We start from the raw sequence: 26,552 nt of genomic DNA on the forward strand, positions 1-26,552 counted from the left end.
GGGGTCTTTCACGCGAGGTGTTGCCTTAACCACGTGACTTAACTCTCTGGTCTTCAGTCGTGTATCAAAATCTGTGCAATGGGGGTGACACCTGAAACCCAGGTTGTTCTAAAGAATAACATTTATTTATTTCTTAGCACATTGCTTAATAAAAGATGCCCCAAACTGTGGGCTATTCCTTGCTGCTACAAACCGCTACTTGCTGTAACTTCAGGTGTGTAATCTCATCCCTGACTCTCCTTTTACTCACCTGACTCTGAAAGGCTCCTACTGTCCTTGTCTCTCACCCTTCTTGACCTGGGTCATACATAACTTTAGTTAACTGCAGGCCAGAGCTGCTCCTCATCACTCTCTATAGTTGGGAAGTTAGGACAGAAAATCCACTTGCTGGAACAAAATGTTGATTTGGGGAAAAGAATTCTTCTGGAATTCTTATGGTTCTATAAGGTAGATTTCCAGTCTTTTCAACCTATTTCTGACATCAGTCTTTCCCTAAACCTTGATCTGTGATGAGCCCCTCTCTCCCCATTGCTGGATCATTTGGGGCTGGGGTACCAAAGTCTAAACACTACCACTGTCCTTTACCCTTTCTCCCAAAGCAAAGGAATAAGTGAAAGAAACTCTTAAGACAGTAGTTTCTGCCTAATTCCACCCAAAGGTTCCTTCTGTGTAGCACAACGGTGGCTGAAAAAACCTCCAGGGACTCATCCACTGACTCGAAAGGTCCCGAGTGCAAGGTACAAGGTGAGCCCACGGGCCCTACCACACCTCTTGTCCCCTAGACTCGGCCACTTGCCCTCCCAGGTACCTGTCCCTCCAGGTGAATTTAAAGGCGTCCCTCTGGCGGGGGCAATTCCGGGTCACTCACCGAGGCAGGCCGGTGGCGATGCAGAACAGGTCCATAATGTCGCTGGAGTTGCAATACTTGCTGAAGACCACCTGCAAAACAGAAGCAGAAGGCCGTGAGGGACAGGCGGGAGCAGGGCAGCTGGTTTCCATGGTGACGTCAGATGCCAGAGCTTTCTCTCCGGTCCCGACCTGCAGGTTAATTTTACAAAGAAAAAACGAAATAACCGTGGGCACTGGAATGTTACACGCACGTCTCTTCACGGAGTCGATTTATACAGGTTGAGAAAAACGTCACTCTTTTGTTCGCTGAAAAGAGTTGTGAAAAACAACGCTATCACCCATGTAAGGACACCTGCGCTGACGCGCTGACAAGCTGCCTCGTGCCCCTCACGGCGATGTCCCACGCACCATCGACAACCTCGGCTTAGTGATATCACATCGCAGGGGGTCTCCAACGACCTCCGGGGCCATATGCAAAATAAATTTAAGACCATTAGCTGAAAAACAAAAGATTGCCTTTTAGGATTTGGGGGCTGAGGTGCAGGACCAAATCCAAGAGGGAATCACCCTGAGAAAGGGTCCGATTGGAACCATCGGTCTGCATAGTGAACAAATTTCACTGGAGGCAATTTTACACACGGCCTGGGTGTCCAGTCCCTGCTGGACAGGAGAGAAACACATCACATCAGCATCTTTTGTCCGAGGGGCCCCGATTGTGAATCTGGCCTCCGGAACCCCTCCCTGGGAGAGGGGGCTTCACGTACAGAGAGGGGGATTGCTCTCCAAGGCTGGACAGTGAACGGGACAGTCCACGCCAAGGCTCCCATTTTCACCAAAACAGAGGTTTTCCTTCACCATCTTCCCTGGCTAATTGCTGTAAGGCCCCTCTTGCTCACCAGGAGTCTGTGGGCGTGGGGAGAGCCAAGCTGAGGAGAGTGGGTATTTTTCAGTGCCCAGAGCGCTATTTTTTTCAGCCAGATCAGTTTGCGTCTTTTTTTTTACTGGAAACAGTAAAACAGAGGAAGCAGAGATTCTTCCCCGCAAACGTAGCTGTTCCCTGACTACCACGGCCTCCTGTGTGCTACTGGCCTGGCTACGCTGAGACTCAGCCAGCACCCCTGTCCGGGCTGCCCGCTTGCCCCCCGAGGTGGTATTCGCACCCTTGGTGACAGGACCTTTGTTCAGCACTGTCCACCCCACGGCCACCGGCCTGGCTCGGAGCTGGTCCTGCCTGGACCCCTGCAGCAGCCCCTGCACTGGCCCTGCTGGGTCTCAGCCCAGCACCCACCCTTGGTTTCTAGAACTCAAACCTGGTTGTACCACTTTTCTGTGCAGACGCCTCTGCTGCCCCGCACGCCCACCGGAGAAGGTCCACCTCCTCGCTGGGCACCTGAGGCTCTGGGGTGTGTCCCTCGAGGCTGTGCCCTCGCCAAGCTCCCGCCCCTGCCTCACTCCGGTCCATGGGTGCCCCTCCCTCGCCCTCTGCTCTGGGTCCCCCCTTCCTAGAGACCCTCCTCCGCTCTCCCTCCTCCCAGCCCTCGAGTTTCTCCACACGGCCCCCTGACCCCACCGCCAGAGGAGTCTTGTGCCTTCGTCCCCTGGCGTTTTCACAACAGTGCGTCCCAGCGCCCCCAGCACAGGCCTTAGCTCACGCTTCGACCTTTGCAGCTGTGCCCAAGACAGGTGAGGTGCGGGGTCCTGGCCGTTCGCCCACTGACACGGGACCATTTCTGACTTTCCCACTCAAGCCTTTGTGAAGTTCGTGTCCACCTGGTGCAGGCTGACTGCGTGGGTTTATTCCAGACCCCAGTAAAAGGCAAGGGTGGGCCGAGGCAGAGGACAAGACAGCTCTGTCTGTGAACATTTGATTTGCCCGGAGATCCCGGCACAGGGCGAGGTGGCTGGCAGGTCACGACCAGATGCTGGTCAGGAGATGAGCATGACCCCAGCAAGTCAGTGCTGACAAGGCCCTCCCCAGGGAGGGAGGTGGGAAGAAAGACCAGGAGCTTGGAATATCCTGGGGGTCTTGACAAGAGGTGAGTTTGCCCAACTTTATAAGCACTGCAGATGAAATCTGGAGGAGCGAGTCTTGTGATGGATTCTTAGCCTCGGGATAGCAAATAATAGAAGCTTTAAAAAGTCCGGTTATGAAGCAGCAAAACAAACCCAGAAGGGCCCACAGGGCACACTGACATTCTCGCTGCCCCTTTGTAAGCAATCCAGCCCAACCTAGTGAGGGAGGCCAGCCTTCTTCTGGGTCCAGAAGAGTCTTTGAGATTATTTTTGACCGGGGGGCGGGGGGATGGAAGGAAATCAGAAATAAGCAGAAAAGATTGCATCGGGTGTCTTCCATTACAATGGAAAACCATGCCGTGTCCATCTGTAAATCCATTGCAACATTCCTCTACTGTATAGAAATGCAGGGTTCTCTGCTTGCACTTCTGAACTGGTTGTAACATCTTGATGTTTCCCTTGTTCAGCAAACAAGTTAGCTTGACGCATGGCCATTTCACATCTGTGCGAGAGTCAGGCTTCTGCCTTATTTAGTTAGTTAGTCAATGAGCCTTTAGCAGGGCCAACGCAGGTGAGAGGCTGGGGTGAAGCATCCCGTGAACCCTAACATCGGAAGTGCTTGGACAGCCTAGTTCTCGGCCGGGTGTCAGGAGAAGCTCCCAGCCTAGATGGGTTGTTTCTGGTGTGGGAAACCAGCCCCCGTAGCACAAAGGCTTGGCTGGCCTGAGAAGAAGCCCTCCCCCAACCCCGTCACCAGGCAGCCTGGTCAGGAGGGCACAAGGCTTTCTGTTCCCAGGCTGAATCATTCTGCAAATCCTTTATCCTCTATCCAGAAATAAACAGCGGGGGAAAAAAGCGCTGGTGACATGAAATTTAAACGTGAAAAGTGGAGGCAGCATGATTAACAGAGAAATAAGGGTCTTATGTTGTCCCGGGGCTGCGGCTCATCAGTAAGCACGGCAGGTCACCCCAGACCCTTTCATGTGGCTTGGTCGGCAGCACCGCGATGTTAAAACAGGACAAGAGAAAACAAGGCGAGCCCAGAGGCCTCCCTTCTGCTGGATGTTGGTGCTCCCTCACATCCAGCTGGGACCTGTGAATGCCAGAGGGCACTTCGGCATCTGGAACCTTCCTGCTGCCTGCAGAGCTGGGTAACAGATACTCATGGAAACCAGCCACCCGCCAAGCTGTGTTCTGAGGGGTCCCCAGAGGAAGCAGCACACAGAGCTGGACGAAGCTCCCCTGGGCCCAGCCCGCGAGGGGTCGAGGGGTCAGGGGGTCAGGATCACAGCCCAGGCCTCCCTCTGTCCAGCAGGCACACGTGACCCAAACAGCGCTGACTCGCAGGCTCTGCGTGGCGTGAAATATCTGTATTCACCCCCCGCCCACCCAGCGATGCTGTCCTGGCAAGAGCAGGGGGTCCTGCGCTCCCCGTCGGTTATTCTTTTTTTTTTTTTTTGCGGTACGTGGGCCTCTCACCGTTGTGGCCTCTCCCACTGCGGAGCACAGGCTCTGGACGCGGAGGCTCAGTGGCCATGGCTCACGGGCCCAGCCGCTCTGCGGCATGTGGGATCTTCCCAGACCGGGGCACGAACCTGTGTCCCCTGCATTGGCAGGCGGACTCCCAACCACTGCGCCACCAGGGAAGCCCTGTCGGTTATTCTTCTATCCATCGGCTCCCTCTCAGTGCCCTGCCCACCCCTCCGCCGTCATGGGCAAGACCACCACCACCCCGTAGCCTCAGTTTGCCTTTCTGCAAATGGGGTCCATCACACCAGCTGCACCTGCCTCTCAGGGCTGAGTGGGCAACATGTCGGGGAACGTGCTTGAACAGGCCCTCAGGACGCTGCCGCTCTGACACAAGATTCAGCTGCGCACCAGCTCTGCTGCCTGTGAAACTCCTGGTCCCCACTGGCTCTAAAATCCTGACTGTGGATGGAAGTCTCTGGGGCTCTGCAAGTTGCCAACTGCACCCAAAGTGACCTGTGGCCCTCCTTTGTCTGGCAACCAGTTTTATTTCAGTAGGACCTCAAATGTACGACTGCAGGATTTCCAGAGCGTGAAGAAAGGACATGTAACCCAGCTCCTCCGTTTCCACTGTTTCTTGGTAGGCGGGGGACCCTTGGCTCCAGAAAGGCAGGGATGGAGCCCGGGGTGGGAGCTCCAGGCCGCAGGCTCTCGGCAGGATGGTGCTGGGGCTTTGTGGGGAGCGACCAACAGTCAGTGCAGACAAGGAAGAGACGTGAGTGTCCCGGGGCACACACGGGTTGACCGGGCTTTCTGGCTCAGTGCATGGTTGGGACTGGCCTTGAGCCATCCCAGTCGGGCAGCCCAGGAAATGGGCCCAGCGCTCTGGTCAGGGCTGTGCCCTCCCAGGCGGGTTGCTGGGTGGGGACCTTTCTGAAGACATCCTGCAGGGCTGTCCTTACAGGTGGGGACTTGGGAGCGAGACCCAGGGGACTGCCGTGGCCCAGCCACAGCCCTCAATGCACAGGGCGCCTCCCTAGAGCCCTGGCCAGGCAGCCCTGGCCCCTGGGGACCCTGCCCCTGCCCGCAGCCTGACCTACAACTGTCGGGCCAGCACACAGTCTCCTTTCCTCGGGAGAACTTCACTAAGCGATCCGGAGCTGGTGGCAATTGGGGTGAGGCACAGGGTCACGGGGAGTCTGACCTGGGCTGACCACACCAGGCCACCCACGAGATCACTAAGGAGGCGCAGCCCCCGGAGAAGTGGGGGAGGGAGGCCGGATCACAGCGGGCAGAGGGGAGGGGCAGGGGGCAGGAGAGCCCAGTGTCTTGAGTTACCAGATACGCACGGTTCTGTCTCTTGGTATCAAAGCACCTCCATCAACATACTTAGAACCCAGGGCTGGTAACCGTGGAGCAGATGGTCAGAGCACTGCCAGGCTTAAAGAGACAGGACGGCACTTTCTAAAGGCCTGGGGGGTGACTTGTCCATTCTGAGTCCAGAGGCCTCTTCCCGGGACGGGATTCTATTGTGTTTTCCTCTCTCCCCCTGGACTCCCCACTCAGAGGCTCATGGAGGGGAGAATGCAGGAAGCAGCCGCTGAGTTCCCGTGTTCCAGCCACACGCTGCTGTTTGCCTGTCGAAAAGCAGGAGGACAGATGGTCTCCAGGCCGCCAGGCAGCTCAGATAATCGATCATCAAGTTTCCCATTATGAGGTTAGGAAGATGGAGATTCGATCATCGCCCAGCCGGGGCTCCTGGAGGGCACTCTCTGGTCTTCTGCAAACCAACCCAGCATGAAAGGGTTTCCACATTCCTCGGGAGAGATTCCAACCAGGACCTTTCACTGGGAAACGCAGCTTCGTGTTTCAGCATGAGGACAGCGTGCAGGGAGCGGCTGAGATGTTCTGGATTGGAAACCAATCCCGATGGGCTGTACACTGGACGGGAGACGGGACACAGGCAATCCAGCAATGACGGGGGCGGGACTGGGGCCCCAGGCTTCAACAAGACCCGCAGAAGCCCTGAGATGTTCATCCACGGATGGGGGCAGCCCCGCCTCTGCTGGACCTTTCCCGGGAGGGTCTTCCACCTCTTGTGAGGGCCCTGCGTCCGGCTTCCCCACCTTCGGCCCTAGAAGCTTCCAGGGTTCCTTCCAGTCTGCCTCTCCTTTCAGGCTGTGCTCTGGCTCACCTGCTGTGTTTTTGCGAATCTAAAAGGTGCAGAATTAAGCCCGATGTGTCCCATTCTCCAGTTTGGAGGGGTTGGTTCAGCAAGATACCTCTGGTGACCAGTCCGTCAGTTCAGCAGCGGACTCCGCCACGGGGAGGCTGTGACCCCTGACGCACAGGACTTAAAATCCACGTATGGATTCATGCAGGTGAAGCTTCTTAAAAGAAAGTTTCAAAAAAGTGCTGGTGTTGATGTCCATCACCCGCTGTCCTCTGCCTTCCTGCCTTGGAGGAGAAGTCGTGGGGGGCTGGCTGCTGGTGCCGGGCGTCCGCGGTCCAGGCACAGGATGAGCCTGGCTGCTGGAAGGTGGTGGAGGTGGGGGAGGGCCACCCTGGGGGCGGTGCTCAGGCACGAGAAAGATTTCGAGTAGAGCATCCTTTCATTTGGGCTCCACAGGTGAAAGCGACTTGTCACTGTCCCTGCCCCATTTACGCTGGTCATTTAGGCATCTGTTCAGCGCAAATGTTGTTGGCAGTGGCTGCCGAGCACACAATTTCCTCTGCTGAGTAATGGGGAGCCCGCCCCGGAGGGGCAGTGATAACAGAGCAGAGATAACCAGAAAGCAGACAGACAGCATCGCCCCCCGGTCCCCAGACCCCGCACCTCTAAGCACCCTCGGGGGCTGGGATGAGCACCCTTTGTGCCTGCGCTCGGAGAGGGGAACCTGACTTTGGTTTCCTATTTCTATCTGAGGCACTTCCTTGCAGCTGCTGAGAACATTTCTTGCTGGGTTTGTCAAATTTTGGTTTGGACTGGCATGGAGTCAGTGACCACTGGAAGCTGTGGGTTTCTCACTCAGACATCTGTGGCTGTATATTGCGAAATGCTTCCAGTCCTGGACAAATAAGATAACCAAACGGCAATTTAGGTTTGGGTTGAGAAAGACAAAACCCACCACTATCACAAAAGAGAAGTTCAGTTTGTGGATGCTGGAAGGGGACCAGGGACCAGGCAGGGAGGGGGACGGTCAGAGGCCTCCTGAGACTGTAGTGTGTCCCCGGGAATTTTCTCGGCCAGGCCGGCTACAATCTTCTTCACCAGGGAGACAGCTCACGGAGCTCGTAAACCAGGATGGTATTAGTTCCCTTTCAAAATCATTAAAAGCTATCCATGTCAGGGAAGTTGTGCTTTTGGGGTTGGCTGCTGTAAAACATGCAATTACGTTCGTCTTGCTGTTACGCTCACACCGCACGTGAAATTTTTTATTCGACTGCATTAGCAACAATTTTCACAGAGCGTCTTTGAACTTGGAGTAATGAATCTCGAGCAAAATTTTCCTCGTTCTAATTCTTCTGCAGTTTTTCCCCGAAGTGATTTTAAACGGCTACAGCTGAAGCTGAGAGCCGGGGTGCGTAGACACCAGGACGCCGAGGTCCTGAAGCAGGCAGGGAAGAAAGGCACTTCTCCTTTCCCAGCAAGTGGTCCTTCCTGAGGGCACGTGGCGAGCTCTGTTCCTCCACGTGGCACCCGGCTCCGGTTCCTTGCTCTGTTAATGAGAACTCGACGCCTCTTCCAGCGACGTGCACTCTGGCCCCTCCTCGCTCCATCCACGTCGGCTATTGATCTCAGCCCCCCGGCATCTTAAACCTCAGCACTGACACTTCATCATACTTGTATTTACTTGATGATGATGAATTTTACGCGTCACACGGCATCAGAAATCTCCACCCAACCAAACTAGGGTACTGACTTCTAAAAATAGCCACATTGGCCTCCAAGAAATGGAAGGCAAACTACCACGTTGGTAGGAACGAAAAAGTGATGGAGAGCCCGAATCTGGAAGCAACCCAGGTGCCCTTTAACAGGTGAATGTTAAACAAACTCTGGTCTGTCCACACTGTGGGTGAATTACTGATCTACATAACTGAGACGGATTCCAAGGGATTTATGCTGCGTGAATAAAAGCCAACCCCAAGAGGTTACATGCTGTATGACTCCACTTATACGACATTCCTGAAATGACAAAATTATAGAGATGGAGAACAGTGTTACATGCTGTATGATTCCACTTACATGACATTCCTGAAACGACAAAATTATAGCGATGGAGAACAGTGTCAGGGATGGGGGTGGGGGGTAGGAGGGTGGGGCTCCGGGGGGAGGATGGAGGTGGGCGTGGTCACAAAAGGGCCAGGACTGTCCTCTACCGTGACTGTGGTGGTGGATAAGAGACCCTACATATGTGATTGAATTGTACAGAACTCAACATGCACACTCAGATGAGCACAACAAAACGGGGAAAGTCTGCATAAGGCGGGGACTGTCTCACGGTTACATCCTGGCAGTGACCCTGTACCGTGATTTTGCAAGACGTTACACTGGGGGAAACAGGGTGAAGGGTACACAGATCATTCTGCAGTATTGCTCACAACTGCACGCTAATCTCCCATTGTCCCCAAGAGCTTATCTGAATCAAGTGAAGGCACCAACTCTGGCTGGCAGTGGGGAGAGGGATGCCCTTCCAGGAATGTGTGTCCAGATAGCGCTGCTGGGAAACAGTGTGGCCATATGTGTGCCCTTTGACCTGGAATCCCATTTCCAGGAACTGCTCTTAAGAAAATAACAGCAAACGGGGCTTCCCTGGTGGTGCAGTGGTTGAGAATCTGCCTGCCAATGCAGGGGACACGGGTTCGAGCCCTGGTCTGGGAAGATCTCACATGCCACGGAGCAACTGGGCCCGTGAGCCACAACTACTGAGCCTGCCCATCTGGAGCCTGTGCTCCACAACAAGAGAGGACGTGACAGTGAGAGGCCCACGCACCGCGATGAAGAGTGGCCCCCGCTTGCTGCAACAAGAGAAAGCCCTCGTGCGGAAACAAAGACCCAACACAGCCAAAAATAAATAAATAAATTAAAAAAGAGAAAATAACAGCAAACATAATAAAGAGAGCATTTATTAAGTGCCAGGCAGTGTTCTAGTCACCTCCCAGGCTTAGGCCCAAACCACTGCCCTGCATGGCCCCTTTGCAAGCAAAGAGCTAGTGGAGTTGTTCCTCGTGCGTTAGTTATTGCAGAGAAATGGAATTAAGATGAATATCTCAAAGCAATGAAATGATTACATCTTAGTAAGTCTCAACGATGGAACATTATATAGGCATTAAAATCATGTTTTTGAATACCGCTAATGTAATGCTGAGTGACAATGATCAAAATACAAAATTATGTAAAAGAAAGTGATTCTCTCTCCCTCTCTCTGAAAAGAAAACACCAGCAAGGAGAGGTCCTGAAATGTTCGCACTGTCTGGTGGAATAATGGGTTCTTTTCTTTTCTTTTTTATGCTGCTCTGTATTTTTCAAATATTCTACGATGAATACGCAGGGCTTTTATAACCAAGAGAAAGGTTACCTAGATCTAGAAGCTGAGGTTAATAACTGATAAGAGAACTGGCTTGTGGATATCTCTTCCTAACAGCGGGCTGCGCTGCATTTACATAAGATTCTTAGGAGAGGAAAAAAAGGTCTTTACCATTTTTATTTGGAACGAATACTCATTGGCTTTAAGCCAAGCGGATGAGAAAATTAAATGACAAGTTAACCAGAGGACAAAAATCAGAATTTAAATAGCATTTGGCTAGGAGGAGAGGGAGCTGGTGCAGAGCCGGAGGCACCGGGAGAAAATCAGAGGCGACGGAGAGGCAGGGACCCTGTGGATGGGAAGCGAAGGGCAAGCTGGGTGCCTCCCGGGACAGACAAGAAAGCAGGTCCCACGGGTCTGTGCCAGCTGCAGGGACACAGCTGACTCGGGGCTGGAGGGATTGGCCGTGGCCCCCAGGGGACCCGAGGCCGTGCAGACAGAAGGGGCCACAGAGAAGCCACATTCCCCATCCTCCTCCCCCCTCCCGCCGCCCCACCCACCTGAGACTCATGGCCCATGCGCCGGAACTTCCCGTTAAAGGAGTTCTACGGCTTCAGACCCTAACCTGCTGTGCCTCACATCATGCATCTTCCAGACTCACCCCAGTGGGGTTTTCAGTGATCAGGATGTGTGTGGGGTCCTCCTAGGGGGCTGCAGTGAGCCTGGGCAGAAACCCCAAGGGGTCCAGACCAGCAGGTGGGGTGAGACCAGCCTGGGCGGGGGAGCCACGCCCCAGACATGGGAAGGGGGCATCTGGTTGACCAGCACTGCCCTGGGGCAGGGGCAGGAGCAGGGGCAGGTGGTGGAGGCCTGCCAGCACTGGGCTCAGCTTTCCTCACGTAAAGGCTCCTTTAGACACTAATTATAAAGCGAGTACTCAGCTGTCATAACATAAATATCAACGCAGCTGAGGAGGGACATGTCATCTCTGGGGTCGGTACCCACGAGGCTGCCCCCGACTGCTGTCCTGAGACCTGAGTGTCTTGTACATGCCTCCTGGTCGGCGAGTGGCAGGGCCGCACTGCCGGGCCTTCGGGCCTCTCCACGGCCTCAGGACCGTGCAGGTCAGGGCCCTCCTCAGGCAGCGTTCTGGGGGCCAGTACAACGAGCTGAGGGTAACTGATGCTGAGGCCAATGCAAGCCTGCGGCTGCCATTCTGAACCCTAATTCCAAACGCGGTGCTCACACAGGGACCCGCTCTGTTCCCAGTAATTCTCCGGTGGGTGCTGTAGATTTGAACTTACAGAATAAATGGGTACTAATACATGGCACTTAACTGTTTATCCAAGCTTTATATAGTAGGACTGTATGTAAAATTTTTTGAGAAAGAAAACAGTTCAGTTGCTAAAGTTATGCAATCACTGCACTACTTCTTTGGCCATCCAGGCAGAAGGGGTGCCTGGCAGTGGGGACAGTCAGTGAGTGACTGCCCTTAGCGGGCTATGGCTGACGGGTGGGCGCTGGGTTGGCTGGAGCCCATGCGTCTCCCGCTGTCTCACATCCCAGGATCGCCCTCGGCTGGGGCCAGAGTCGCACACTGCTCCAGGCACGTGCAGGGCAGAGGGGTGGGAAGGGAGGGGTCAGGGACGTGAGTTCACTTCCAGTCCCTCCTCCTACCAGCTTGACCCAGGGCAAATTTCTTCACCTTTTTGAGACTCTGATTCTTCATCTGCAGAGTGAGGATTATCATACCCCAGAGAAGGTTTCATCATGACATCCAGAGGGCCTGGTACATAGTCAGTGCTCAGTTAAGCGGCAGTTGTGATGACAGGGAGGGCCCCTTGAAACTTATGGATGTCTTCCCTAGAGACACAGAGGCTCCTCCTTGACCCCTCCAAGGCCATTTCACAAGCAAGAGGCGCTGAGGACGCACAGCCTTAACGTCAACATGTTGGCGTCTCTGGGTGGTTCGTACGTCGGGACATGAGGATACCTTAACCTGGGAAGGCCACCACAAAGCATGCTCTGACGTGCTAACTGACCTCCCTGTGTTACCAACCACATCCAAGCATAACCAAAATGCAGTGAAGACCAGGATGGTGTCAATACCAATGTGTGTTAGTCAACAGGATCACCACATGGGATTTAAAAGACTCTGATGGGTTAAATGATCAATTCGACCTCACTGTGGTTAGTGTCAGTTTTCTTCTGGTAAACACGGAGCACAGTCTTTGCAAGGCGAGGTCCCTGTGGACAGGACCCTGCTCAGCTCCTCTGTATTCCGTCTGGGAGCACGGGGCCTGTGCATCTGATCACGGGACACCGGTGCCCAAGTATCCTCCTGTGTGAACAGGCTGAGGCTGAATTTTGCATCTGCTGGTTTTAGGTTATGCCACTAAGGATGCCAATTCCACCACCTCCACCATCGCCTCTAGTGGCACCACCATGACTACCAGCACCATCACCCCTATGATCACCACCACCACCACCACCAACTAGTGAGGTTGAACTCATGCTTGGTCCAGAACCTGAGCCAAGCATCTTACACCCTATGACGCTGGGTCCTTGGAAGGACCTCATAAGCTTGGGGTATCCTCCTCCTCCTCCTCACAGAGGAGGACTCTGAGTCACAGAGAGAGAACCTGGCCTGGCCGGGTCCCTGTGGTCCTGGATACAAACTCGACCCACCTGGCTCCAAGCCCAGAGACGCGTGCAGTGCCTGAAATCAGCCTTTTGAGTGGTGGCCCACGTGGGAACGAGAGGTGGTCTCTTGGCCTCTCTGCCACTGTCACTCTCCTGTAACACTGTATGCATCCTCTGTTTGCCTTGTTCTCACATGACTGATATTTTTGATTGCATACTGGAATGAATATTGATTTGGATCCCACACTTGGAAGAAAATAAACCAATCCAAATTCTTTTGCCTTTGTCTATCAGACCATGATTCATTTTTTAATAGCTTTTATAAACTGTGAAGCTTGTATAGGGCTTTGTCTACCCTCAAAGAGTATTTCAGTCTGGCCCCTGGTTCTTGTGCTCCAGGTCCATGAGAGAGATTGGAAGATGCTGGCCTTGAGGACTCGAGGGATGAGGCCGCAAGCCAAGGTATGCTGGCAGCCACAGGAGGCCCAACAGGCAGGGACGGATTCTCCCCCAGGGCCTCTGCCAACACCTTGATTCCCACCCCCGTCATACTGATTTAGAACTTTTGGCCTCTGGAACAGTGAAAGAATACATTTCTGTTGTTTTCAGTCACGCTGTTCATGGCGATTTGTTACAGCAGTCCCAGGGAGCTAACAAACCCTCGGCCTCCATTCTGAGAAGGCTGGAATCTTTTATTGCAGGTGATGAGAGTCCTTGAAGCTGCATGAGGCATGGAGTGTCTGTAGGATTGGGACCAAACTGCAGGACGGGGCCAGGGAAGCACAGATTAGAGGGCGGAGACACTGGAAGCTCGGGAGCGGGTCAAAGGCTGTGATTCAGCCCCTAAGAGCTGCTGTGGGCCTGGGGGACGGTGAGGCGGGGAGGCTGGAAGGAAACAGCCCGGGAACTGTCCAGTCGCGGGCACTGTCCTGGATGTGTGCGTGTTCCCTAGCAGGACGCGGCCAACCGGACTCTGTAAACCCCCACTTGCTCAGACTCTGGGCTGCCCTGAGGCTCAGCGGGATTTCAGGGCCCACTTTCCCGCTCGAGTCTGCGGCAGCCTCCACCCTGAATCCATCTGTCATGGCTGGTCCACTCACCGCTCTTGCCATCTTTCGGGGTTGCTTTGTTTCTGTTTTTTCTCGCTTCTAGTGTCTGAGGCCAAGCTCCATTGTTATAAATAATGGATCCCAGGGGACTGAAAATGCACAAAGCCAGGAGCCGGAAGAAAAAGTAATGTGCTGAGGCGGAGTTCGACTCGGAGGGCTGCTTGATGCTAGGACGTGGCTGAGGGCGTCTGTCTGCTTCCCATTTGCTTTACTTCTTGAGATCTAACCCCAGTAAGAGGCGGCTCGTGGTCCACGAGCCTTGCACTTCCCCTCGATGGGCCCTCATCTTGCTACCCTGCCTGCGTCTCCCAGGCCTGTCTCGGCTCTGCTGCATCAGGACTCCGAGTGTGGTCCCGGGGGGACCCATCCTGGGCTCAGGGCTCCTGGGTGCCCCGGCTGGGAGGGGGCAGGTGGAGAGGACCTGGCGCCGAAGCCCCTCGGGGGCCACCCATGGAGAGCCTTCCCCCAACATGCAGTCCCTCTGGCCCTGTTTCAAGGCAGAATGTGAGTGTGGCGGGGATCGGGGAAGGGTGAAAAGACAAGGTGTAGAAGAAACCGCGGGAAAGCGAGACCTGTGACTAGGAGGCGGGAAGGGCCCCTCTCTCCAGCTCAGGCCAGAGAGCTCGGCTGTCCTGCAAAGCAAGCATCCACGTCCCACTGTCATTGCCAGTGGGAATGAACTGGGAATCCGAGGGTTCTAGGGAAGCTGCGCCTTTCAGCCCTTTCCAGAGAACGATCAAGGCTTTCGGGGGAGGGCTGTATTTGGAGAAAGTCTTTAAAGAGGTAATGAAGTTAAAATGAGGCAACTGTATGAGTTTTCTGGGGCTACCAGAACAAAGTGCCACAAACGGGCAGCTTAAAACCACAGAAGTTTATGCAGGCCGGGAGTCTGCAGTCAAGGTGAGGGTGGGCTTGGGTCCTTCTGGAGGCTCTCAGGGAGCGTCCGTCCTCGTCTCTCTCAAGCTCTGGTGGCGGCCAGCAACCCCTGGGGCTCCCTGGCTTGTGGACACACGACCCCGGTCTCCACCTCCACCTTCTGTTCTCTGTATGCGCACATTCATTTCCCTCTTCTTAAAGGACACAGTCATGTGGGATCAAGGCCCCTCCTCGACCAGCATGACCTCGTCTCACCTTGGTTACATCTGCCAAGACCCTGTTTCCAAGCACAGTCCCATTCACAGGTACTGGGGGTTAGGACGTGGGCGTATCTTTTGGGGGGGACACAATTCACCCCAAACAGTGGGGACCCAGGGGAACAAAGACAGGACAAGGTGACAACGCAGGCAAGCGGGACCCTGCCAGAGGCACCTGGGGTCCTCACGCGGGCGCCCTGGCGGACAGTGGCGTGTGCACTGAGATGGGAACTCAGGGAGAAAGTCCAGAGAGCTGAGCTGGCCGTGGGGCGCGGGGGAGCCGAAAGGCTTCCATCTGCAGTGGGGCGGCCTTCCTACCTCCCTCCATCACCTCCTGTATTTCCTTCTCTTTCTTTCTTTTTTTCTTTTTTTTTTTTTTTTGCCGTACGCGGGCCTCTCACTGTTGTGGCCTCTCCCGTGGCGGAGCACAGGCTCCGGACGCGCAGGCTCAGCGGCCATGGCTCACGGGCCCAGCCGCTCCGCGGCGTGTGGGATCTTCCCGGACCGGGGCACGAACCCGTGTCCCCCGCATCGGCAGGCGGACTCCCAACCACTGCGCCACCAGGGAAGCCCTTCCTTTTCTTTTTATTGCTTGAAATTTCATTAGAAAAATTGAGCACAGTTTTTCTGCCAGAAAAGAAATATCTCTGGGCATGGGTGACGCTGGGGGCCCTGAGCGGGTCCAAGCCCCACCGTCCTGCGTCTTATCCAGGCGGTGGCCGGCGTCCACCACTGGGAGAAAACCCTCCCGGGCCTCCTCTACGGCTGCTACAAGCGCCTCCAAAGATCGGGGTTTCTGCTCAGTGAGGCTGCACTTTTCGGGGTGCTCGTCCCTGATGTAACGTCAGCCGGGCACAGTGTCTCCTGGGCCACGCCGAGACGCCCACTGTCCCACATCGCGCGGCACCCGTGCCACCCAGCGTGTGGAGGCCGTGTCACCCGTGCAGCCTCTGCACCGAACCAAACAATCCCTCTGGGGCTCACTAGTTTTACTTTGATGCATGGGGCTCACAGCGGTTGGCTTAAAGCCACGAAACCCTGGCTTCTTCTTCCAGAAGCCAAGCCTGGCACGTCCAAGGGTGGGTGGGTGGGAGCTGGAGGCTTCGAGGGGGGCCCTGTGGTGTCTGGACCCAACCTGCGTCCGCTGGGAGCTGCCTGAGCTGTCCCTCTGGAGCGTGTGGGGAGGGGTCACCACAGGGCCGCAGACCGAGTCAGAAACCCCAGACGTAGAGGGGGCCCCGCTGCTCCAGCACCAGTGCCCAAGAGGCCCAGAGTCCCCCATCCCTGGAGAGGCCCTGGGCTTCAGGGAAAGGCCTGGGAGGGGAGATGCCGTGCACAGGACGAGTCGGAAAAAATAGGGTGCAGGGCTTGGCATTCTGTCATGTTCTGGGAGGGGAAATATGGGGTGCAGGGCGAGGGGAGCAGGTGGAACGGGGTCTGGACGTGTCCATGGCTCAGAATATCAGCCACGTCCGCCGGTGCACGCAGCCCGCACCCTCCAGGCTCACTCACGGGAGCCCTGAGAATCGGGCCCTGACGATCAGGCTTAACATCTTAGGTGCCCAGGACAGACCGGCGAGTCTGACTCTGAGAAGGGCTGCCCTCACCCTCTGCCCACCCACCTCAGCACCCTTGGGCATCACCCAGGCATCACCTGCACGGGAGTGTCCTCTCCGTCCCTGAGGCTGGGACCCATCTCATCCACCTTTTCTGCCTGGTGCCAGCAGCACTGCTTCAAGAAACACTCCCGGAGAAAACTCACTGCTCCTACTCCGACCCTCACCCCTTGGAATATTCTGGGCCGTCTTTGCCAGGAGGGCACAGGTGCCATCTCTCATCTCTGCTCTTTGGGGCTCAGCCTTCAAAACACCCCCTGCAAAATGGGTCTCAAATACATGCGGGACCACCGCTGCACATCCTGTCGGCTCCAGGGGGGCGTCTTAAGCCACCTCTGAGTCACGTGTTCCACTGCTTCTTGTGTTTGCTCTTTTTCTGTTATTAATAGTGATGGTAAGGCATCTGAGGCTTACGTAAGAAGCTTCATTGAGAGATCTCAGAGTATGTGTGACCATGAATTTAGAGCCTTTAAGCACTGCCCACATCTTGACTTTTCCCCCGTGAAGCTTATATAACACAACTCTGAGCGCAAACATTTTGGGGGCTGCTCCCCGAAGCGCTCTGGAACCGGTGCGCATGGCAGACGGGCTCCAGACGAGCCGCCAGCCACGCCCGGCTGCTTCTGCCGGCAGTCAGCCTTTACGTAACGAGGAACGATGCTCTGGGTTAGCTGTTCTTGCAAATGGGAATTGCGGGTGGAGAGATTATTGAAGATCTCTAGATGATGATGTCAAATGCACTGCCCCTTTTTCTGTTATTTGTAAGGCTATAAATGTAAAAACAAAAAAATCCCCAAGGCAGAAGCTGCGGGGATAAAGCCAGCCTGAATCACTGGGTCTGCTAACCGTTCTGCCTACAGAATGAATCAATGCACCTTGCAGCTGGCCTCGGGGATGCCTGACCCCACCTGGACAGCACCCTGGTTCCCGGAGCCTGCAGCTGGGCGGTGGTGACTGCAGGGCAATGGCTGCTTTTCCTTGCGGCCGTGTTCCCTCTCGGCTAAACCGAGGAGGGTCTGCCTGTGACAGATCGCCCAGGGCCGAGCAGCTCTCCCAGGCTGCACATGGGGGCTGGGGGAGCACAGCCAGCATCCAAGGGACAGCGACAGCAGAGTGCTCCTGGGGCCGCAGGGGACAGCGACCAGCCGAGCACTCTCCAAACACCGCTCCTTTCCACAGCAAGGCTGATTTCGCCTGTAAAATTATTGTTAAGTGCTTGTGGGTACCGCTACCAACCCCTCCAGCAAAACAAACGAACCAGAAGCCTGGAAACCCTAATGCAGCGGGAGAGCATGCGGGCATGCAGGCTGCCCCACGTCACTATCAGGACTGGTGGTCCTAGAGCATCCAAGCCGAGAGCCTGCACTGGGCGGTCACGTCCCCCCTCCCCTGCCCTCCCTCCTCACCGCTGTCCTGATGGAGCGCCACCTCCGAAACAGTCGGAGGAGAAATGAAAGGCATTGGCGGTCTTTTCTTTGCTGGGAAGAATGGGGGAAGGAGGGAGGTTTGGGGGCCGACCTGGGGAACACAGTCACCGGGTATCACAGAGCTGGATACACCCGAGGGGCTGGGCCGGCCCCCTCATTCCACAGAGCACTCCTGGACACAGGGCCCTGTGCCTGGAACGACGGCAGGACACACGGGGCCACACGTCTCGGGAAGGTTCCCCCAGCCAGACACGGGGATCCGGCGGCTTGAATCCATGACATGCGTAAATAATAAACAACAAGTAAAAATAACATGACCTTCCTAAGCATACACCACATGCCACCCCACTTCAGCACACATGCTTGAATTTAATCACAGCGGCCCTGTGAAGTGGACGCTGGCTTCCCCCCACGTCACAGACGGAGACACCGAGGCATGTAACTTGCCCACACGCTCGCGGGTGCAAACGCAGACAAACCCGCCCCAGAATCGGTGCTCTCGACTGTGATGTCACGTTGCTGGTAAACGGACTGAGTGTCATTGAATCTGAAAAGCATCCGTCTCCCCTGAACAGTGGACTCCCGTCCCCGCCTGTAACATTTCACTTCATCGACCACACCGCACACAACCGCCCTAGTTGAGCATGACCAGGACCAGGAAATGCGGGAGGGCTTTGGGAACACAAAGTTTTCCAGAAGACACAATAATTCACTATTGCGACAGACCTACGCTTTGCAAACTGAGGTGATAAGAGTGGAAATGATTCAGGTTTAAAAGATAGCAGGCAAATTCGTTGACGAATAAATGGAATGTGGTCCAACCACACAATGCAATCTTATTCAGCCTTAAAGAGGAAGGACATTCCGACACCTGATACAACAGGGATGAACCCTGAGGACATTAGGTTCAGTGGAATAAGCCAGTCGCAAAAAGACAAATCCTGTATGATCCCACCTAGAGGAGGTCCCTAGGGGACTCAGATTCACAGAGACAGAAAGTAGAGCGGTGGCTGCCGGGCGGCTGGGGAGGGGGGACGGGGAGTCAGTGTTTAGTGGGGACAGAGTTTCAGTTGGGAAAATGAGAAAGTTCTGGAGATGGATGGTGGTGATGGCTGCACAACAATGTGAATGTATCCACGCCACTAACTGTACACTGAAAATGTCGAAGGCAGTAAAATTTTATGCTACGTGTATTTTACTACAATTTTTAAAAATTAAAAAAAAATGGGATTCCCTGGTGGCGCAGTGGTTGAGAGTCCGCCTGCCGATGCAGGGGACACGGGTTCGTGCCCCGGTCTGGGAAGATCCCACATGCCGCGGAGCGGCTGGGCCCGTGAGCCATGGCCGCTGAGCCTGTGCGTCCGGAGCCTGTGCTCCGCAACGGGAGAGGCCAACAGCAGTGAGAGGCCCACGTACCACAAAACAAACAAACAAACAAAAAATTCAAAAGAGTGTTAGGCAGGGCATCTAAAGCCACTGAACAGAACGTTCTGGCTCTTCTTTAATTGTGTCAAGACCAAGTTTTCAGAGGTGCTGTGAGTTTCTGTTCAGGCAGAAGTCCCCATCGGGTGATCAGCTTTGGGAATTGAGAAGGAGATGTGGTGCCTGGTGGGCTGATGGGGTGGGGGACAGGTAGGCAGGGCTGCGGACAAGGCAAATAACCACACCATCGACTGCAGAGGTTATGTTTTTGAGACTGAAAATGTTTGGTGCCATTTCCAAGGCACCTGAATGCACTGTACAGTGTGACCCACAGCACGGCTGTAAACCCGGTGCTCCGGGAGAGACAGGTGCACTTTTTATACTCCCACGGCTGGATCTTTAAGCGTGCACTACCTTAGAATACTTTTTTCTCAAAAAGATTCAGAACCCTGGAAACGCAAACACTTAACCACAAAAGTGGGAGGAATTAGCCCAATGAGCTGACCTAGAGGCTATGGCTCCATCTCAACGTCTTTCGAGCTGGGCGGCTGACATGCCTCCTGCACTGGCCGCGAGCCATCCTCCAGGCTGGAGCCCATCCTCTGCCACACCTGGGCGGGGGCTGCCGGGGCACCCCCCTCCCATCTCATGGCCTGTTCGGCCGAAGGGGAGGGCATGGGAGCATGGAGGAATCCTTCACTGGGGCAGGGCTGGGCTGCAGCTGTCTTGACAAGGACACCTGAGGTCCCTCTGTGTCCTCTGGGGACCCTCTCAGCTCTTCTTGCCAAAGACCTCCCCCAGTCCCCAGGAGTGCAGCCTGCCACCTGCAAACCGCAAACCCAGCCTGCAGTGACCCAAGGCTGCCTGACTGCCCAGCCCCTGCTGCCCACTGCCAGGCTTGTTTCGGGGTCCCCGTGGCTGGCACAGGGCTCAGCATCCTGGCTGACCGTGCAAATGAGGGTTCCCAGAAGCTGTCTGACGGGGCGCCCTGCCCTTGCTTTTCCTCCCTGACACTCAGAGCCGTACTCTGCATGTTTCTGAGGCCAAGCAGCCGCGCAGCCCACAAGGGCTCTGGTGAGGCCACTGGCCCTCTCGCTCAGGGCAAGAGATTCGCTTCTGCTGGGTCAGAGAGGGAGGTGCCCTGGGCAGTGGCCCAGGGTCTCGGGGCCTTGGCACTGCCCCCCCCTTTGTGGTTGTCTGTCACAGTGGGCTGGCTCACAGATATGAAACTGGAGACACCAAGGCACTGCCAAGGCTTCTTCCAGAGTCTCCGAGTGGACAGGGCAGAGGGAGGGGGCCGGGGGACAGGACGTGCTTACTGAGCCCCCCTGGGTGGCCGGCTCCGCCCTGGACTCTGTACAAGTGCTACTCAGCGCCATCCGCATCACCCCATGTGGGGCGTAGGCACTGCACCCACCTCACCGAGGAGAAGGTGACCTTTCCGTGGCAGAGCCGGGCACTGAGAGGCTGTCTGTCCAGCACCACGGCCTCTGCCCCTCCACGTGTCTGCCGAGAGCAGCTCCGGCCCCCCTGCACTTGGCCGGCAAGGTCTCCGTGTCATTATCCGTCAACCCTGATGACATAAGTGAGGTTCGGGCCTCCGGCCAACCCCGTGCTGGGGCGTCCGGATGTCAGAAAGTGTCTGGTTTAAGAGGTCTTCCGACCGTAGCTAGTGGGAAGGAGGGAGTCCAGCAGCCTCCTGAGTTCTCCACGACCTCGGGCTAAAATTTGAGAGACTGAGTTTCCAAGAGGTCTTATTTGGAAGCATCTGATACGGCATCTCAGGAGTCAGGCTGACTTACTGTAGTGGCTGATCTACTTGTTGAAAAAGAGCCTGAAAATGCAGACGTCAATGTTCACAGCCCAGCTCTGGCGCAGCTGCAGACAGAGGGTCATCACAGGCAGGGGCTGGGTCTTCTCCCCATCACGACCAGCCCTGTACCTCCATTTGCACCAGAATCCCTGAAAGGGCATGGAATGACCCCCTTTCTCCACCTTCCCTTGGCTGCAATTAGCTTGTTACCATTTCAATATCTTTTTAAAGCTCTTATATTATGAACATTAAAAGGAGGATAAACGACTTGGCTGGGACTGCGGAGGGCGACCAAGGGGAGTCGCTGTCCACCTGGCAGTGCAGAAGCCCAGAGGACTCGCTGGGTCTGCCTGGCCAGGGAGTGCATCCCTGTACAGACGGGCATAGACCCTTCCGGTTGGCAGGCCAGGGATGTTCTGAGCGTGGGGCAAAGCAGGGGCACACATCTGCGGGCAGAAGGGAATCTCCACTAGGCTTCACCAGGCAGCCAGCCAGACATTCCAGGAGGGGAAAGACATTCCATGAGCCAGGGAGGGACTCCAGGCCCCGCCATGCAGACCGCGCTGGACCAGACGGGGGCAGGTGCACCCTGCAACAAACAGGCTGAAGACGAGCAGCCAGCTTGCAGCGCTGGTTCGTGTCTGTGCCAGAGGCAGCGGAGGCTGCCCTCCTCGGAGGGCACAGAGCCAGAGCAGGGCAGGGGGGCACAGGGAGACTTCGGCAGAGCGGGCAGAGCCGGGCTCCCAGCGCAGGGGGGAGGGAGGGCCTGAGCCCCGGGGAACCTCTGGGGAGGGGATGGCAGGCCCGGCCCCGCAGCTCCACGGGGGCTGAATGCCGGCTTCAAGGCCTGGGGTCCCAGGTGTCAACAGGGCCAGGCTGGGGGGAGGGCAGCAGGGTGGAGAGAAGGCCCGGCAGACGGGGGCTTAGCCCCAGCGGGGAAGGGGGCACAGTCACAGGGTGGGGAGAACCAAGCACGACAAGGCACTGGACCTGGGAACAGCCTTCTGTTGACATTTTAACAACGTTCCAATGCTCTAACTGCTCTTCCTTTTGGATTTTTCTCATTTGTTCCATTATTTTAGAGCAGAAACAACTTAGTAGAACTCAAGTGGCTGATCGCCCATTAAGACCTGAGTTCCAGCTGCAGAGCGAGGCGGGAACAAGGACGTGGCAACTCAGAGAGGCCGAGGGTGGTCCCAGCAGAGCCAGGTGGTCCCCCCTGACAAGGGGCTGTGCCCCAGGGGGCCGCTAGACCAGGGTGATGCACCAACAGGCGGTCCCTTTCAACGGCACTTATCCTGGTCTCCAGGATGGTCAGTCTTGCCCACATGAGGCCTCTCACCAAACCCAAGCCCAGGGCCAGGTCCGGGGGTCCCACAAAGGCCTCACTCAGCCTCATTCAGGAGGTGGGCAAACCCACGCCCGGACGTGCCACCAGGGAGGACCCCTCAAGCTCCCTGATGCCAAGGGCATCGTCCCGTCATGCCCCGGGCAACTCAGCCCAGCTTATCCTTGCTCCGGACATGGGTGGGAGAAAGGAGCAGTTGCTGAGGTCAGGGGAAGCTGCGGAGAGAAACAGCAAGCCCTCTGGGTAGGGACAGGATGCATCAGCTCCTAGAGCAGAGTCCTCGGAGCTGTGGCTCTGGTTCTCTGGGCTTGGGGGCTCCCACTCCCTCCTCCTTCACTTGGGGCTGGCAGGTGCCAGGTCCCACCTTCCCCCCTGGCAGGTGGAGGCGCAGGCGATGGGGATAGGTGTGCAGAGGTGTTGCTGGCTGCGTGAGGCCACAGCCCTGGCCATACGGCAGTTCCCGGCCTGGGTCTTCCTGAGGCCACCCAGTCTGCAAGAAGGGCTCCTTCCCCACAACGCCAGTCTTCTCTGAGGAAGGAAACCTCTTCATTGGGCCCCATGTACGGCCAGCATCACAGCCCCTTCCCGCCAGCCGAATCCCGCGGTGTCCTGCCCGGCACCAGACACCCTGCAACAGTGTCAGTTTACTATCTGTCCCTCCCGGGGGAAGCAGGGGGCAGAGGGGCCATGGCTCGGGGGGACTCACCAAGCTGGATCCCAGCTCTCAGCACATAGCAGCTGCTCAGTAAACTCGTTTGGATAACTAAGCTATTTGTCCTGTCTGCTCTGACTCCTACAACAAGCAGCATGACTGGCATCCCCGCATGACAGTGGAGAAATCCACGGCAGAGAGAGGTTAGGTAACTAACCCGAGGCCATGGGGATGGTAGTGGAGGCGCTTAGGACAGGACCACCGTCTGGCTCCTGGCATGGCTGCCAGCCACCTGGGATGCTGCTTCTGTGTAGACCCAGGAAGGAGCCAGACCCGGGAAGATAAGCCACGTCTGCCCTCTGAGCCTCCTCTGCACAGCCTCTGCAGGAGAATCCGGCGGATGGAACACGGATCCCTCAAGTGGACCCCAGATCCCCGTGGCGGCCTCCCACTGGATACCTGAGCAGGTGAAGTGACCGTCTGTGCTGGATTCTCCTTCACACCAAGGAAGCAGTGAACCAGCCTCCCGAGGGCCGCCACGGTTTCTCTAGGAACCTGGAACACCTACGGTACGATCACTACGGTACGGCCTCAGACGGGGACGCTGGCTGGCTGTCCCTACGGACGACGTTACGTCTGTACCCCAAGCTTTGCTGGAGCAGACACCATCTGCAGAAGCCACTGTTCTGACTGTTATCTTCTTCTTCCCCGCTGGGGCCCTCTCCGGGGGGAGCAGGGAAGGACCAGGAGCCGGGGCACTGGACGGACAGGGAGCAGAAACAACGTGGGGCCCGCAGGAGGGACGATGGGCAGACAGAACAGCACACGCGCTAGAGGCGGTACCTGCCTCACCCCCTGACTCCGACTCCGCGGGGCTCTCCCCTCAAGAGTGACCTTTCCCGGAAAGGAGACGGGATGGGGATAAAAGGGAGAGAGAATACGACTGCATGCTGGGAACTTTAGGAATTAATCCGGCGCCTGGGACTTTAAGAAGAGAAACCGCAGCCGCTGGAAGCACTGCTGCAGGAGCTCTCAACCCAGGATGAAAGTCCGGGCAGTGCTGCTGGGTGTCGAGCGTGAGGTGAGCGCGGGGCTATGGCTTTCTAGCACACGCCTGGAAGCCCAAATGCGCCGGTTCTCCCCCAGGGCTAAAGGTGCAGCCAGGAGCCCCCAGCAGGGCCGGCAACAAAGGCAGAGGGCGCAGAGGAAGGTCAACAAGCACTGACCGAGACGGCAGAGGTCTGAGGACCATGGCCCGCCTCCCCCGTTTGGTATCAGTTAGAGGCATGGACGAAACAGAGAGAGAGCATCACGCCCGCGGTGTTCCAGAGTGTGCCAGGCACTCTGTCTGCATGGCCTCCTTCACTGTGCACGAGAGTCTATGAAGCAGATGTTTTGGTTCCACTTTACTGACCAGGAGGCCAGCTCAGAAGAGCCAAGGGTTAGATGCCCAGGATCACAGAAAGTGGTGGAACCAGCACTCAACATCAGGTCTGGCACCCCTGAGCGCAGGTGCCCGCGGTCTCCCAGGGCCACCTGCAGGGCTGCTTTCGTGGAGGTCACCCAAACCTTGAGCATCTCGGCCGCAAAATGCCCACAATGACAGCTGAGCCGAGCCCGCCCCTCAGCGTCACCTCCCTCTGGACCCTCTCTTCCACTGTTCACCCACGTCCCACTGAATTTCTCCGGGAAACCTTTGGGAAGTTCCTGGGAAGGAACTGTCACTTCTGATGGTGACAGCGTCTCATCGCGCCTCTTTCCAAAGATAAAAAGGGCCGATCTTTGAGAATTCTCCTCTGCTGGGGTAGAGAGAGCGTGTGTGCTTGTGTACATGTGTGCATGTTTGCCTGTGTGTGTGCATGCGTGTGTGTGCTTGTGTGTATTTACATGTGGTGCGTGCACATATTTTTATGTGCATGCTGTGTGTGAATGCATGTGCACACGAATGTGCCCAGGTGTGTGCATGTTTGTGCATGTGTGTCCATGCTGGAGCAGGGAAGTACTCAGCGGAGGGCACTTTCTTCCTTTGGGGAGGCTGTTAAATTCCTGTGCAGTCACAGGTGCCCAGCCCTGGCAGTCAGGGGACCTGGGGGAAGTACTGCATCAGGTCACCACCTGCCCTGTGCTGATGAAATAAGAGGGGTGGACCACCTGCCCTTGTCTCAGCTGCTTCCTGTTCCCCGTTATATGGTTCCAATGAAGCGGGCTATAGTGGGACAAGGGGAGCCCATACTTCTCCCTTCCTGGGATCAAGCAGGGGATGGGCTGAGAGTGAAGCAGCTGGCAGAGGCTTGTGGGAGAACTGAAGACACCCGAGCCCCCGAGGCTTCTCCGTGCCTGGCTGGGGCACTTCCCCCTGCTTCCCAGCTCTGGGTGCGCCACCTTGAGAAGAGCAAAGTGAGCCGCAGCAGCTGCAGGGTTTCCCTGAAACGTCCAGCTGAGATCTGGGAGCGTTTCCCTCACTGTGGCCTTCCCTGCCCCCTGCGCCCAGGACCTTAGGGGGAGCTTAGAGAAGCCCGCTCCAAGCCAGCTTTCTTATTGTCCCTCTCTGCCAGTGAGAAGCAGGAGATGCTCTGAATGTAAAGCTGGTCCAGAGGGTCACCCAGTCTCTCCGCAGGCCCAAGAGCTAGCGCAGCCCCGGGGTCACCCCTGACGGTCAGAGCCGACCACCTGCTGGGATGGGTAACTGAAGGAGGTGGGGGGATGAGCAGCCCCTGCTGAGCCAGCCTCTACCAACACCCACCCACCCCGCCACCAACCTGCTCCCTGCTGGCCGGGAAGCAGTGCCCGGTCCCCACAGGGGCTGCGAGCTCCAGGCACCCTCTCCCTGTCTGAGGACTCTGCCCGGCAGGTCTGCCCACCGGCTCCCGGGGTGTGTTCCACCGGAAGTAAAAGGCTTAACGGACCAGCCTCTGAACGAAGGAACTCAGCCTAATCAGATCTGTTACAAAGAAAGCTCTGCCCACGAAATGGAAAAAATACCCCCTTGCAGTCGCGCCTTTCCACGGGGCCGCGCGTGGGGACACCTGCCCCGCAGAGCCCCACCAACCCCCGGCCCGAGTTGTCGAGGGCCGCATCAGGCTCCACGGATGCCGGTTCGCTGGACCGCCGTCCCCTCCCCCGCCGGCACCCCCTGGCCGGCCCCCACCCGCCTCCGGGACCCCGCGCTGTCACTGGGGAGGGGCCGCCGCCGGGCTGGCACCGCAGGGCGCGCGCCGGGAGGGCGCCCGCGCCGGGCTGGGAAGCTTGGGGAGGGGCTACCTTCTGAATGCGTCCATCGATGTCCAAATAGATGGCCTTGGGCCGGTAGCTGGAGGAGCCCGTTCCCATCTTGACGAGCGCTGCACTTGGACTTTTTACTGTACTTTCTCGACGCCAGCCGCCGCGGGGAGGGCGGGGAGTGGGAGGAGGGGGCGGGTAGCGGGAGGACGCGGGGACCAGCCAACCAGCGCGCCGCCGTGGCCCGTGCCGCCGGCTCGGCCCCTCCTCTCCCCGCCCCCTCCTCCTCTCCCCCACTCCGCCTTCCTCCCTC

At 56.7% G+C, this 26,552-nt stretch overlaps 1 protein-coding gene across 1 annotated transcript in view; it reads right to left on the reverse strand.

Moving 5' to 3' along the window:
* The window catches only part of PDE9A (phosphodiesterase 9A), a 93,085-nt gene extending 66,735 nt beyond the window's left edge, over window positions 1–26,350 (reverse strand). Inside the window, exons 1-2 of the mRNA XM_060099934.1 lie at window positions 26,282–26,350; window positions 869–939 (exon numbers count right to left, since the gene is read on the reverse strand). Coding sequence (XP_059955917.1) covers window positions 869–939; window positions 26,282–26,350 — 140 coding nt within the window. The remainder of the gene's footprint in view (window positions 1–868; window positions 940–26,281) is intronic.
* Window positions 26,351–26,552: the final 202 nt, after the last annotated feature.

This window comes from Mesoplodon densirostris, chromosome 5 (genome assembly GCF_025265405.1).
Source record: "Mesoplodon densirostris isolate mMesDen1 chromosome 5, mMesDen1 primary haplotype, whole genome shotgun sequence".
NCBI classification, from domain to species: Eukaryota; Metazoa; Chordata; class Mammalia; order Artiodactyla; family Ziphiidae; genus Mesoplodon; species Mesoplodon densirostris.